Raw genomic sequence first — 15,398 nt, forward strand, 5'->3', positions numbered from 1 at the left:
GCGGCAGCTTCTGCCGTGTCAGAGGCAAAGCAGCGGGCGTGGGAGAAGTTCGGAGAAGCTATGGAGAAGGACTTTCGGTCGGCACCAAGGTGCTTCTAGAAAACCATCCGGCACCTCAGGAGGGGGAAGCGAGGAACCATCCAAGCTGTGTACAGCAAGGGTGGGACCCTGATGACTTCAACTGAGAAGGTTATCGGCCGCTGGAAGGAGCACTTTGAGGAACTCCTGAATCCGACTAACACGCCCTCTATGGTTGAGGCAGAGCTGGAAGCTGATCGGGGATCATCGTCAATTTCCCTGATGGAAGTCACTGAGGTAGTCAAACAACTGAGTGTTGAGGGGCTGTCTTGGTTGACACGCCTCGTCAACATTGCGTGGAAGTCTGGGACAGTGCCTAGGGGTTGGCAGACCGGGGTGGTGGTTCCCCTATTTAAAAAGGGGGACCAGAGAGTGTGTGCCAACTACAGGGGTATCACACTTCTCAGCCTCCCTGGTAAAGTCTACTCCAAGGTACTGGAAAGGAGGGTTCGGCCGGTAGTCGAACCTCTGATTGAAGAGGAACAATGCGGATTCCGTCCTGGTCGTGGAACAACAGACCAACTCTTTACTCTTGCAAGGATCCTGGAGGGGGCCTTGGAGTACGCCCATCCGGTCTACATGTGTTTTGTGGATCTGGAGAAGGCGTATGACCGGGTCCCCCGGGTGATACTGTGGGAGGTGCTGCGGGAGTATGGGGTGAGGGGGTCACTTTTGAGGGCCATCCAATCCCTGTACGCCCAAAGCGAGAGTTGTGTCCGGATACTCGGCAGTAAGTCGGACTCGTTTCCTGTGAATGTTGGCCTCCCACAGGGCTGCGCTTTATCACCAATCCTATCGAGGCGTAGTCGTGGAGGAGAGGGGTTGCAGTTCGGTGACCTGAGGATCTCATCGCTGCTCTTTGCAGATGATGTGGTCCTTATGGCATCATCGGTCTGTGACCTTCAACAGTCACTGGATCGGTTCGCAGCCGAGTGTGCAGCGGTTGGGATGAGGATCAGCACCTCCAAATCTGAGGCCATGGCTCTCAGCGGGAAACCGGTGGATTGCCTACTCCGGGTAGGGAATGAGCCATTACCCCAAGTGAAGGAGTTCAAGTACCTCGGGGTCTTGTTCGCGAGTGAGGGGACAATGGAGCGAGAGCCAGAAGGCAAAGCTTTCAATCTACCGGTCGATCTTCGTTCCTACCCTCACCTATGGTCATGAAGGCTGGGTCATGACCGAAAGAACGAGATCACGGGTACAAGCGGCCGAAATGGGTTTTCTCAGACGGGTGGCTGGCGTCTCCCTTAGAGATAGGGTGAGAAGCTCAGCCATTCGTGAGAGACTCGGAGTAGAGCCGCTGCTCCTTTACGTTGAAAGGAGCCAGTTGAGGTGGTTCGGGCATCTAGTAAGGATGCCACCTGGGCGCCTCCCTAGGGAGGTGTTCCAGGCACGTCCAGCTGGGAGGAGACCCCGGGGAAGACCCAGGACTCGGTGGAGAGATTATATCTCCTCACTGGCCTGGGAACGCCTCAGGATCCCCCAGTCGGAGCTGGAGGATATGGCCCGGAGATGGGAAGATTGGGGTTCCTTACTGGAGCTGCTGCCCCCGCGACCCGATCCCGGATAAGCGGTAGACGATGGATGGATGGATGGATGGATAATAACATTGTAAGGTGATCACTGAGGCATGGACCATTCATGTCCCTTAAATGTATGTTACTAATTCAGCATGTGTCTCTGTGTCTCTCATCTGGCAGGTTGCCACTATTAAAGGTTAGGTCTGGATCATGATTCGTGGCTGCGCCTCTTGCTCTGGTCCTACTCTGGTTTTGCCTGACGCCCACAATAATATTTGTTTTTTGGAGGCACCGGGAAGATTTTTTGACATCCGCCTGGATCCATCTTTTTCATATTTGATCACATCATGTTTGTATTTGTACTATGTTGTTTATTCTGTTCACACGACATCTATTTCACATCTGTCCGTTCTGGGAGAGGGATCCCTCCTTAGTTGCTCTCCCTGAGGTTTCTTCTATTGTTCCCCCTTTAATTTGGGGGTTTCTTTTAGGAAGTTTTTCCTTGTGCGGTGCGAGGGTCTAAGGACAGAGAGTGTCGTATCCTGTACAGTCTGTGAAGCCCACTGAGACAAATGTTTAATTTGTGATATTGGGCTCTATAAATGCATTTGATTTAATTTGATTTGATTTTTAGCTAATCTGTAGATTTTAGCAATTTCCCTGGTGAGCATAGTGTTATTACCGATGGTTACTGATGGTCAAAACTATAAAAAGCGTCAAGCAAATCAGAATTATCCTTTAATTTTTTGAAACATTATAGAGAGCAGCAAGAGCAAATGTGTCAGTAATGAGTACTTATGTAGAATTGAAGCAGTTTTGTGAGAGATCATCAACAAAATATTAAACAGATATAGGACACTAATAAGGCCCATGAATTTTAAATTCAATGTTTTGGGGTCCTTTTATACCTAAACACATTGCTCAGAGCAGACATGCCTTGTTCCCTTGTTAATGATGATAACCCACATGATTCTTTATCAGTGACATTGCAGCTTAACCATATATCTGAGGAAACATTCTACATGCAATAAAAACCTCTGGTTTTTTAAAGTCATTCCACTTTGCTATCACACTGATTGCCTAAGTGATCTCAGTTGTTTTGCAAAGCCATGGCAAACATGCTGAGATGGAATGCACTTGACAGAAATAGATAAGCATGTGTTTTGACTTGGACAAAAACAATGCAATTCAGTGCCCTTGTCATCTGAAATGACAGGTATGGAGTTGCTCAGATAAATATATGTAAACCAATCCAGTATTCTATTCATGGATGTATTAAATTGGCAAAGTGATAGGATTGGAATCAGAATTGTTTGGGTTTCAGTTCTTTTTCTCTGACAATGGGCACCAGTTAAAATTTCAACCATTATTTATTTAAACAAAAGGCTGTGCAAACATTTCATTAGAAATCCCAAATGGATAGCTGCTTTGTGACCACATCTAAAGCTGCACAAATCCTTATTTTTATATTAACATTGGGTCAAAAGACTACATGTATGTGAAACGTGTCACTCGTAGTCACAGGGAATTATCAGCCACTCTGCAACTCCCCTCAGCTGTATGAAGCATTTCAGTGTCTTCCAGCCCTTTGTTTTGGTTTTACCACCCACAACTTTACTGTTTGGTTTCAGTCTCACTGCTCTCCTTGTTTCCAGCAGCAGCTGGTAGCGGATTCAGTAAAAGCTATGATACACTGTACACGACCCGTTCAGAAACAAACAGCAGACACCACGAACTGCTTCATGTAAAAAGTTATGCGTCCTGATTAGAAATGTATTTGTGAATCTAGGAAATCAATATGTTTTCCCTTGAAACTGGTTGACAATGCCATTTTGTTGTATGGGAACCTCATTTTTGGAGACAATGTTGGATGAACAAAGTGTAGAATTTAGCAGCCTGATATTTTTCTCAGGAGTTAGGGGAGACCAAAACAGAGCTAAAAGAGAGTGAAGATTGGACTTGCATTTATCAAGTAGACACAAATACAACTCAAATGAAAGATAATGTTGCTCTGTGTCCGCTGGATTCGTATATAAACTGATACTTGCTAATATGTCCGCAATCACAACTTTATAAGCTCATTATGTTGCATTACAGCTTGTTCTGCTGCCCCCAAATGTCCAAATTTAAAACAATAAGGAAATCAATTAATGCTGCTTTAAGTGCACTGGCTTTAGTGGCTTCACTCTGCAGATGCATTGCCCCAAATCACTTATCTAATTACAGACCTATACTTTTAAATATTAATGTTCCAACATCCAATCAGACTGTTTTTTAGCTGTTGTAATGATGAACACAAAACTGACTCACACTCAAATGCACGACACCGACGGTCCGAGGAGTGTAAAAGGTTGTGTTGGTTTTATTCCAAAAACAGATAAAGGTCAAAACCAGGAGATCAGTCAAAAAAGCAGAACTTAACCAGGCAGGGGGTAGGCAAAGACTCATCAGTCAGACAGTGGTATTGAACATGAGGATCGCAAGATCATTTCTGGGGGTCACCAGATGGTTGTGGAGTAGAAATAAAAAGACAAAATTGAAATAAAACAACATATTTTAAATTGGGTAATGGCTCTAACATTACAATCGTCTGTATCAGAGATATAATTTGCCTCAGAATACATTTTATTGAGTGTATTTGAGACACATCTACACAAGCACCACCTAATTAAGACATACTCATTTAACTATTTATAGCACAAATCTCCACTTGTTTAGCTGTGGGGTTTCCAGTAATCATGTGTTGTTATGTTTAGACACCAAAAAGCATTAAAATCACACAGCGTGTCTACATATATGTGCTGAGCGATCAATGCGTTTTTGCGGGCGGTGGGGGGGGGGAGGGGTTGCTAACACCAAACTGAATAATCTGGGGGGTTGCGACTCGAAAAGGTTGAGAAACACTGTTCTAGCAAATAGGGAAGGGTTCATTCAATCAGGATCAGGCAAAGAGAAAAATAATGCTGGAAAGCTGGATGCAAAGTACACAATCTGGCAAAGAGTGACTGGATGTGGGCTGGTGTATTTGCTGCAGGGCTTATTGGGTAATGAGGAGCAGGTAAGTGTGTAGGTGGGGAAGGCCAGGTGATGGGGTTACTGCAGGAGAGGAGGGGGTGGAAGGACCTGGAATGACATGGAGATGTAATATATGGCAGAGAAACAGTAAACAACTGACTGAATAACTAGTATCTGGATGGAGTTATGACAGCTGTTAAGTTTGATTGCCATCATACCGCCTCATGTGACGAAGGGCAGCAGGGTTGTGTAGTGAGTAGAGCAATTGGACTGATGGAGTTCTATGTTGTCTGCAAGCACTGACTCAAAGTTAACACAAATGCACAGGAGGAAGTGGTCGTAAGCTCTTGTTAAAGGAATCGTCTACTGAAAATCTATGAAACACTCCTTGTAGATTTGGAAGGTTTGACATGTATCTACCACCGTGTCGTTTTTGACACTGTGTCAAGACATACATGCAGGGGCTTAAACCTTTTTGTGAATTTACTCTATCCCCTGTACAACTATGCCCACACTGATCCCCAACAGTTGTATTGTAAGACTGGATGGGTGTGGTCTTGCAATTACATTTATTATAGTTAGCCACCTATATCCGAGGGCAAAAAAACAGTACTGCTTCTTAACTAGCCCTGAAGCTAACACATTCTTAAAGACCTTAAAGCTAACTCCTACAGCGATACAAAGTCTTAATGTTGAGTCTGTTAATATTCTATTCAAATCCTAAATGCAGAACCATACCAACAATTAATGTATCTACTAACAAGTATGTTATGTGTATCACAGCCTGATATATCTCTTTCCTCTGTGCCATAGAGTTCTATTGTTGTCCAAACACTAACCAAATTGTTGAACTGAGGAACATGCTCCTCCATTACTATGAACTGTAGTATATTTTGACTCAATACCAAATACACTATCCTGCTGCCACAAATACTCGACTAGAGCACCAAATGTGGATTCAGCATTGTTTAAAATGTTTTTTAACTATATTCGTATTTGTGAGAGATTTACATCTTCAGCATTGTAAAATGTCTGCTTTGTTTTTTAATTGACAGGTGTCAGACCTGATGGTAGTTCATCTCACCAAGACGTCCTCCCTGTGTCCCTTGTGCCTCAGTGGCCTGACCTCTGACCTGCCTGTAAACCAGATCAAGAAAAAAAGTATTTCCTCACAAGGACCAATAAAGTAAAGCATTCCAATACAATTTAATTGTCTTTTAGCTTGTTTAGCTTACACATAGGCTCAGCTCAACTAGTTTAGTCATTGGTCATGGTTGACATTATTCCTGCATCAAAGGTATAAAGACACTACAGGCTCATCTCACAGACCTCTCACACTGCTCAAACACCAAAGCTGCATCATTCTGACAACAGGCTGCTTTAGGAAGGATGTGATACTGGGCTTCGAGGTTGATTATGATAAGAAGAACTGAAAGCCATCCTCTTTAAAAAAGCAAAAGAGATTAGAGTAGTGAAGCACAAAATAAGCAGTTCAGGTAAATTCAAATGAACTGCGTTTGCATTTTTTTAACTTTAATTGTATGTTAATACATTCCTCGTCTACACTACACATTAGTGTTGTAGATATTGCTCACACTACACTACTACACTTATCTTTTGGCTGCTGTGGGTCTTATTGATGTCCTAGTTTTTCTCCACAACCAGATTATTGTAACCATGAAACCTTGGAAAGCAAGATAACGAGAGATGAGACAGTTTGGTAGAAAGCATTATTATTGTGGCAGTCACATTAATGAACATTACTGAATGCACAGGCAATTAATTACTGCTTGCATCATCACCCTGGAAAAAGTGTTTAATTATTTTTTGATGCACTCTGTTGCACTCAGCGAGCCTCGTGGAGTGTGCTCAGGCTGACAAAATGAATGCTGGCAGGGAACCAGCTAAACTGTGGTTTCACTGCCTAATGGCTATTGTACTGGCAGGGCAGATGGTATTTCTTGACAGTGGAGATGCACTGAGGTCTGCTGCAGCAGAGGTGACACTGCTTGGTTTTAAAGGTTTTACTTTTTTTCCTCAAATGATAAATCTCTGCAGCAGCTGAACAGGGCAGCTCAACGCACCAACACATATAACACTGTACATACTGTATGGATGTTCTCCAAAACAGTAGCCAGGATTTTAGAAGCCCTGAATTCAGTGAGGAAGTACTTTATTTATTCAGTTAATTGGTTATATTGTCTGTACATTTTACAGTGAAGGTCAACAAGAAGCCGTATACACTTTGACAGGAAGAAGAAAAAAAACATGCTGAATCATTTATCCCTTATTCCTCCAAATTAAATCACTGAAAAGTTGGGTTAAAATACTGACTTGGAAAATATTGTAGTTATGCTATAAGAAACCAACAATTGACTGTGGGTAAACAAAAGGAAGCAAACAGTGATCTCATGGGTCAAAGTCAGAGTATTTGTTGGCAGAGTATATATTTTTTATATATTTTAGATACCTGCATTGCATCTTCTTCAGTAACCTGAATTATTATTATTATTGTATATATTTTTTAAGATAACTGCATTATTACCTTTTTTTAGATACCTGCATTAGAGGCATTGTAGCGCTGCCAAAAGTAATAAATCTAGTTTTAAGGCCTTTAGTTTCAGTTTATATTGTGTTTGCATATTGCTAATTACTAATAAATTGGTAAAAGATGTGATTTTTCATAGGATGTTTGTGGCTAACTACCTCCGCCAATGTATTCCTTGAGAAAGCTTTGCTCATGACAGAAAAAAGTCATAGGTCAGACCAGCTGCTAGAGGTCCTTGTCAGCAAAACATCAATATATGTCATATTTAGGCATTTGAACAAACAACAGATGAGATGTTTTTCTTCTTTAATTAGAAAAACAAACACACAGTGACTCTATTCTGGTGTAATGGTTTGTTTGCTTATAACCCGACACTGAGTCAATGCTTTAATCAAACAAATATGACATGCTGTATCAGAGTACTGGGATACAAAATGAGATTAACATGTGACGCTCTCAGAGAGGCTCTTTTGGTTTCACAACAGGGCTGCCAGAACTGTCAGAGTGTTTTAGATCGTTTCTTAGATCATTAAATATTTGTATTCGGCATGATAGTTAATGATTCTCCTAGAGGAGATTTACACCTAATGAGAAATGCAAAGATTGATAAAAAAGGGTCCTTTTTCATTGAAATGTTATTTTGGTATGTAAGAAATTTGAAAAAAAACTAGAAGGGCATCAAGAGAGCACAGACCTCCGCCAAGGACATCTTCGTAAGTGAAAAACAAACAGACAAACAAACCAAGATACAAACCAAGCAGAAAACATAACCTCCTTGGCGAAGTTAATCACGAGAAGAAAAAAAAAAGAACAAAATATTGCAATTAGTTCTAACTAAACAATACAGTTACAATTCACAACCTTTCAGATATTTGTAGCACTATGCCGACATTACAACTTTCCTGATGTAATGTATTCATCACTGTTAGATATTAGTTTTCTCTCATTTTATACAACATTTGGATACTTTCAGGTAAAGATGTGTTTTTGGGTGTATGCAGGATTTCTCCTGTTTTAGAATATACAATTTAACATAACATTTAATGGCTTAAAGTATGAGTATAACTTATTAATATAATGATATATAATAATATTGTTAATAATATCTCCTTCCACCTTATATATCTTAATTTGTTAAAATATAGTTTAGATAGTATATAGATAGATTATTGATAATTTTTGCATAGATGACAAAAATAAATGGATTCGGTGACCCTAATGGAATATTTTATGACAATCAAAACTTTATAGTGATTTTTGTGTGAAATGAATGAAAAGCAGAGGTATAAAACATCTTCAATTCTAATTCTTATTATTCCTATAATTTTTTTGCTCTTTGCATAGAGTATTGTATATAACTAATTATTGTATTTCTCCTGGAGAAAAAGGGATCTTATATACAGTATATACATATATATATATATATATCATAATAACAATATGTGAAAAACAGAATCAGCTGAGAGTCAGTGTATTATAGATCAAAAATACTTATTCAAAGAGGAACATTTTTATGTTGTTACAATTTTTATCCGAGTGTGATCACAAGGATGTTTGATCTTCTTTGATATAACCATAAAGAAAAGGTTTTTGTTTCAACATTTTGGTTTATAATTAAGGGTTGGAATTACAAGTAGCTTGTAGCAATGCCATGCAGTCATAACACCCAATTAAATATTTTTGCAATCCAAATCCCCAGGATAAACATTTTATCTTGAAAATGTCAATATCATTGTGCATTTCCCGCCTGATTCCAAGGTGACTCTTAAAGTGCCCACATTACATTGTGACATAGCAGGCCTCTGAGCACCAGGAACCACTGGCTATCAGATGTCAACATATGACTTCTCTGCTCAGATGACTATGAAATGACAAGAAGCAAAACCTGACCACAGCTTCACTTACACACACAGCACCAAACATATTGAAGATATAAGTGATGGGTTGTAATATAATAAAATAGTGTAAATTAATTGAATACATTATTTGTAGAGTATACTAGGGTTGCAAGAGTCAAAAACCCTTAAAACTGACCAAATATAAATAATGTAAAACTTTGAAGCGCTTCAATATTTTAATCAAGGTGACAATTCAAAGGATGCTGCTGTTCATAGCCCTAACCAATGTTATTAAATTAACACATTTTTATTGTATTCAAAATTAATTTCTAAATATAACATATGAATATAAATCCATAGGACTGTGGGTTTTGTGCCCCATCAGCTACATAAAGGCCCTGTCACACATATTCGTATGACAGAAACGTATTTCGGCGCATACGAAATATCGGCAATAGGTTGATATAAATGTAAAGGGTAAGTTGTGATCGTTTGAAGGACGCAGAAGATACGCCGAACACGCCAGTGCCAATTAGTGCCAATTAGCTCAAAATTAGTAAAAATACGTCCAACTTTTCCACAGCGGTGTTGTAGCTGACGTATAAATAACGAATACATAACTAATTATTATACATTGATAGCTTATCACTTGCCTATTTAAAACGTATCAGAGCGTCTGGACAACGCAGCTGGAAAAGTGCCATTAGGTTCACGTCATGCTGATGCTGGAGAACGGCTAGAATGCTGAATGCTAGCTGTACTGTAGAAACACGTTTAATAAGTTACTCCGTCATCAGGCATAATCTTAACATAGGGTAGGAATAGGTTATCGACTCGTTATCAATAAATTGGCTGTAGGATTCACCGTCAGCCGATGAAGCCTTTATCTAACGTACCTCTAACGTTCCTCTAACGTAGTCACGTAGGTATTCACGTAGGTATTTACGTACTATATTTACATAGGTAAGTATTCACGTACTGTATTTACGTAGGTAAATATTCACCTACGCATTCCGTATTCACGTATGTGTAACGTCACGTAACGTTTGCATATCTTATGAAGCACACGTCGGGTACGTCCGGTAATTTTGAACATGCTCAAAACATCAGCGTTCAACAACGCACCCCAGCGTAACACTGCGTGCTCTTAACGAATACTACTTATACCTTACCTTATATCAACGTAAACCAGTGTATTCCCGATATTTTGTATACGCCATATTTTTGTATACCTTATGCATTTGTTGGGTATTCGTCTGATATATTTTGTATAAGTAAGTGATACTTTATCAATAGGTTAGACATGCGCTTCTGTTTATGTTCACTTTTCCGATCCGATGAAAAGTTGGACGTATTTGGACTTTGACAAATTTTGATATACGCCAGCATACGTTTATGCCATACGGATATGTGTGACAGGGCCTTTAAAATTTGCTTCAGAAAGAGTATGGACAGGAAGAACAATTTGTAGTGAACTCCTTTGTACAGGAATGTGAGTATGACTTTAAAATAGATTGAAGAAATGTGAACCTATCCTTTAATATGCTGATCATTTAATCTTCACGCCACCAGGTTCGAGTTCAGCTGAGAGCCCATCGTGCATGCCTCATCACTCTATCCTCCTTTCCTGTCACTTATCCAATGTCCCCTGTTAAAATAAAGGCTGTAAATGTCCTCCCTAAAAAATACTTTAAAAAAACAGTTACTGATGAAGGCTATTAGTTTCAATAATAGTGAGCACTTTTTCCCCCACAATAGAACATTTATCAGAAATCACTGAGCTACTCAAAGTGGGAACATAATAGACTGGTGTTGCAATAACTCTGGCAACAGCTCAGAAATTAAAAGAAAATACAATAAATATAATACTTGCAACATGTTGTTCCTCGTGAATTGTTTTCTTTCCGTTTGAAATTGTTTATAGCACTCTGAAATCCTACCTTGGTTTATACCTTTAGTGCATTACGAGTACATTATTGCACACTTACCTTCCAAATAGTGACATTTGTGTTTCATTTAGACCAGTGAAATACAATTAAAAAAAGCTTTATTAATCTCCAATGGGGAAACTCATGATATTCACAGTACAAAAAACAAACAAAAAAAAAAGGAGTACAATAAATCAAAAACCCCATAAAGAGCCATTTTAAATGTGATGAAGGGCTGAAAGATGCATACGAAGTCCATTAAAAGATCTGACTGCTGCTGGAACAAAATACCTTGTGAGTCGTTGAGTAGAACCTTAGTTACTGAATGAGCTTCTGAGTTTGTTTAAACTCTGAGTAATGGCTGGCTCTTGTTCTCTTTTCAACAGTGATGTCAAGTGAGTCTGGTGTAAGGCCTCCCTTTCTGATCATCTTATTGATTCAGCTTTTATCATATGCAGTGCTGCTAGCCACCCCCCTCCGAAACTCAGATTCCCAGATAATAAAACACAAAGAAGCTTCTTGCTCATACCAAAGGATCTAAGCTTCCTCAATAATAATACAACCATTGTATCTTTTAAGTGTTACAAGGAGTAACTTTAATACTCAGTACAGTTGTGAATCTGCTGTGAACCACATGGCATGAGGGACCAGTGATTATGCTAATCACCTAAATACCTCTGCCCACAGACACTTTTGTTGATGGAAGAGAAAAGTGCTTGTCCCAAAAGGATGATCCCTGATTGGTCTCTGAATCAATTAAGAGCAGATATTTGGAGTGGCACAAGTTGTGCCCATTGCAACAAAGGGCAAAGTGTTCCCAGTCTGCCCAGGAGAGTAATGCTCTCCCAGCAGGATCTCTTCTATCTTAATGACTCAGAACATGCTTTCTATTTCTATTCTGCTTTTTTGTTTGTGTGTTAATAAGTATTGGAGGTCGTTTTAAAAACATGTGTCATTTAAAAACTACAGCAAACTTTGAAAAAATAAGGATTCCTTATTATGATGCAAATATTTGTTTGTTTTTTACGTTAAAATGTGCGGCGTATTTTTAAATCGAGCGGTCAAGGTGACAGTAAGGAGCCGGATGAGCACTAGATCTGCAGAGGTGTGGAGTGTGTGGATGCCACAGTGATCCACTAGACTGACGTCTCTCCAGTAGCGCAGACGAAGACTGCATCCCGGTTATTTTACAGACTTCATTGCAGCCAAGCAGTCGACAGTCTCTCCCGCAGAGGAACAGAGAGGGGAAACATAACTTCATCAACGACAAGCTGTAGTTTTACAGCATGTTCCACCTTCGGCAATCTCCGTTTAAACACACTCGCTCAGCAACTGTTTGATTTTGCTGGTGTGTTGGCAATTTTTTGGGAAACATTCGCCTTTTTCCCCCTTTCGGCTGATGTAAAGAAAAACAACCCTTCTATATTGGAATGATGTGGACCTCCCATGATACTGTTGGATTTGTTTTCTTAGCCGGAATTTGCGTGCAATTTGGATTCTCCTTTGAAGGTAAGAATTGCATATTTTCGTAACAAACAGTCTCGGTGTCATCGTGTCGAGCTCACTGCCCTGCATGGTGGGAGTTGCTCGGTAGAAAGTGTTAAAAGTGCGCAGTCTTTCTAGAAAAGCAAAAAGGGGGTTTGTTTGGAGGAACATGTTTTAAGTGAGATGGATTGTAATAAGCCCAGAAAAAAGGGGAAACCCAAGCCCATGATGAAAGATGAAGAACGTTTTTTACCCCGTGATGACAAAAAATGCAACTGGTGATTGTTTGAAATCTAGACATTTTACATCGCGTGGGAGAAGAGCGGGCGCCTGTGTTTTTTTCATGCCAGAAATAAAGATTTGCCGTTAATAAAGAAATATACTTAATTTTAGATGCTCCTTGCATAAAAAGTGACCCATCATCTGGTGATTTCAGCACCTCGGTCAGCTGCTGCATGCGGCTGTCCGAGGTGCTGAAAGCCTGTGCTTCATTTTACTGAGATTTACACTTTCAACCTGCCTCTGTGCTTTCTCATTCCCAAATATCTGATAAACGCGGACAGACCTATATATTGTCTGAACACTGCTGTAGTTTCATAAAGAATTGGAATGATGGTTTGTTATGGAAGTTTGCATGCGCGGATATCCTCAGCTTTATTCTATCGTCGCCACCACTCTTTTTTCGCTATATTATCCTCTTTTAGCCTCCTTCAAACTGAACTCCTTTATTATTTATTGTGTTTTTCCCTGTACGCTTTCTTGTGTTTGACCTAATTATGGTACAGTCAAGTTAATTTCGTATTTCATTTCGGTCAGACGGAACCCGACAACGGCTACAGAATGACATACAAAAAAAACTCCCATAAAAAAATTCAACCTGCTGGTAATTAAGTGTGTGAATAATGTAACCATGATGGCACTGTGCGTTGGTTAAATTTCCGATGAAGATGCTTCGTGAAGGGTGTGTGTGGGGGGAGGGGGGTCTCATTCAATTAAAACAAGCACGCACCTTAATCAAGGGCTTGGTTTCAATAACACAGCTGCTGTCACCGGCCACATTCATGACTGCATTCGCAAGCAGACCATTTAAGTGATGGGTGAATTTGCGGGTATAAATCACACAACTGTCCCAATCAATTCCCCCCCCCCCCCCCTCCTTTCTTCTCTCATCTGCAGGTCACTTCACGGATCTGCCCTCCAATATGACGGTTAAAGAGGGACAAAACATAGAAATGGCGTGTGCTTTCCAGAGCGGAACCACGTCTGTGTATTTGGAGATCCAGTGGTGGTTCGTGAAAGTGCCGGAACCCACTGATAGCGAGGAGGAGGTCGACGCTGAAGAGGTACAATGGACTTTTTTTTTCTTTTTTTAACCCCCCTTTCCCCATCATGAGTTATGTTTCAAGCACAATCACTCATAAAGGGAATAAGGGCGTCCAACAAGTATCCGCGTTATTACGCGCCTTATCACATCAGCGTCGTGTGCGTGTAGCAGCCCTGAAGATGTCTGGCGCTCATGATATCATTTATGTTGACCTGTTTTTTTAAAAGGTACAACATGTTGTGACCTTGAAATATCTTATGATATTACCTTGAAGTGATCAAAAACTCCTATATCTTGAACGTCAAAGTCCCCTCATATGTTTTGAAACCACCATTTCCATCCAAACAGAGGCAGGCCCATAATAATAAATATTAGCAAGAATTAGTGTATGTGCAACTTCCTTTTTTCTACATTGAATTTGTTATGTTTGGCTTCCTGCCCTTAAACAGTTAAAATAATTCTTCCACATACTGAGCAGGGAGCAGTCCCATCAAGAAAAAATAAGAATATTAATCAAGGACTCTGTGAAAAAAAAGAGCTTGTTCTGGATATTAATTACATGATAAATTAAGTTAATGAGCTTGACTATTAATGAATGGATTAAAAAAAAGTGTCTGAATCAATACAGCCAAAGCATATTCTTGTATATTGCCTCATTAAACAGCGCATTGGAAGCGCTTTGGCATTCTGTTATGTATTGCTGTTGCATTACTGCTGGCTATGACAGCTTCCTTTGCCCCAAATAATGATCGGCTGCTTAGTGGATGAGAGCGTCTAAATGTGTTTACTGCATTCAAATGGATGGAAATGACTTGCTTACATATTGTATGGCAAGTAAATGCATGTCAGGATTTGAACGAGTTGCTGTATTGTCATGACAGACATCAAACGGTGCTCATTCTATTATTGTGACAAAGAGAGAAAGAGATTTGTGTGTGTGTGTGTGTGTGTGTGTGAGACAGGGGGGTGGTTCGATATCCATGTGGCTTTAATTATTGTTCCATTGTTGCTGGCCTTTCATAGTATCATCGGCCAGGCTTTGATGTGGGTTTGATCCCACGTGACTCTTGGATGTTGAGCTGAAGTGGGCTATTGATGCAGACATTTTATTGTTACCCACATATCTTATCATGGAAGGCTGTTTGAAATGAAAGCCGCTGTGCGTGTTTGTCCTGCAGTGTTGCAGTTTGAATGGGAACAGAGTCAAGGCTGTGTCAGAGATGCTGCTTGGGAAGCAGCTGGTCTCCTGGAAATTTAGAAAAATGAGCGCAATGACTTAGAATGCAAATATGTATGCAAATATAAGCTGCTGCATACATGAAAAGTTAGAGTTGTTGGATCTTTGAAATGATGACATGAAAAGAGCAACGTCATGACAGCAGTTTCACATTGAAATAGTGAAGCAAAAGGAAAGTAAGAGTCGGGTAGATGGGTGGGTGGATACTTTATCTTCAACTCTCAACGACCCAGGATCAGTGCTCAACTTTACAAATGAACATACTGTGAAATGGTGCTATTTATGTCCTGAGCTAGAATCCTTCGTATTCAACCTTTATTTTATTTTTAAATATAGTCTTCAACGCTTTTCTGTCATATCACAAAGAAAAACATAACAAAACTTACATCCTGGAGCATCTACCTAAACGTAGCTGTATCCACACC

At 40.1% G+C, this 15,398-nt stretch overlaps 1 protein-coding gene across 1 annotated transcript in view; it reads left to right on the top strand.

Annotated features, from left to right (window-relative positions):
• The first annotated feature begins 11,898 nt into the window (after positions 1-11,898).
• vstm2a (V-set and transmembrane domain containing 2A) overlaps positions 11,899-15,398 on the top strand; it is a 75,440-nt gene continuing 71,940 nt past the window's right edge. Inside the window, exons 1-2 of the mRNA XM_029458058.1 lie at positions 11,899-12,436; positions 13,589-13,755. Coding sequence (XP_029313918.1) covers positions 12,358-12,436; positions 13,589-13,755 — 246 coding nt within the window. The 5' untranslated portion in view covers positions 11,899-12,357. The remainder of the gene's footprint in view (positions 12,437-13,588; positions 13,756-15,398) is intronic.

The sequence above is a fragment of the Cottoperca gobio genome, chromosome 20, assembly GCF_900634415.1.
Source record: "Cottoperca gobio chromosome 20, fCotGob3.1, whole genome shotgun sequence".
Lineage (NCBI taxonomy): Eukaryota > Metazoa > Chordata > Actinopteri > Perciformes > Bovichtidae > Cottoperca > Cottoperca gobio.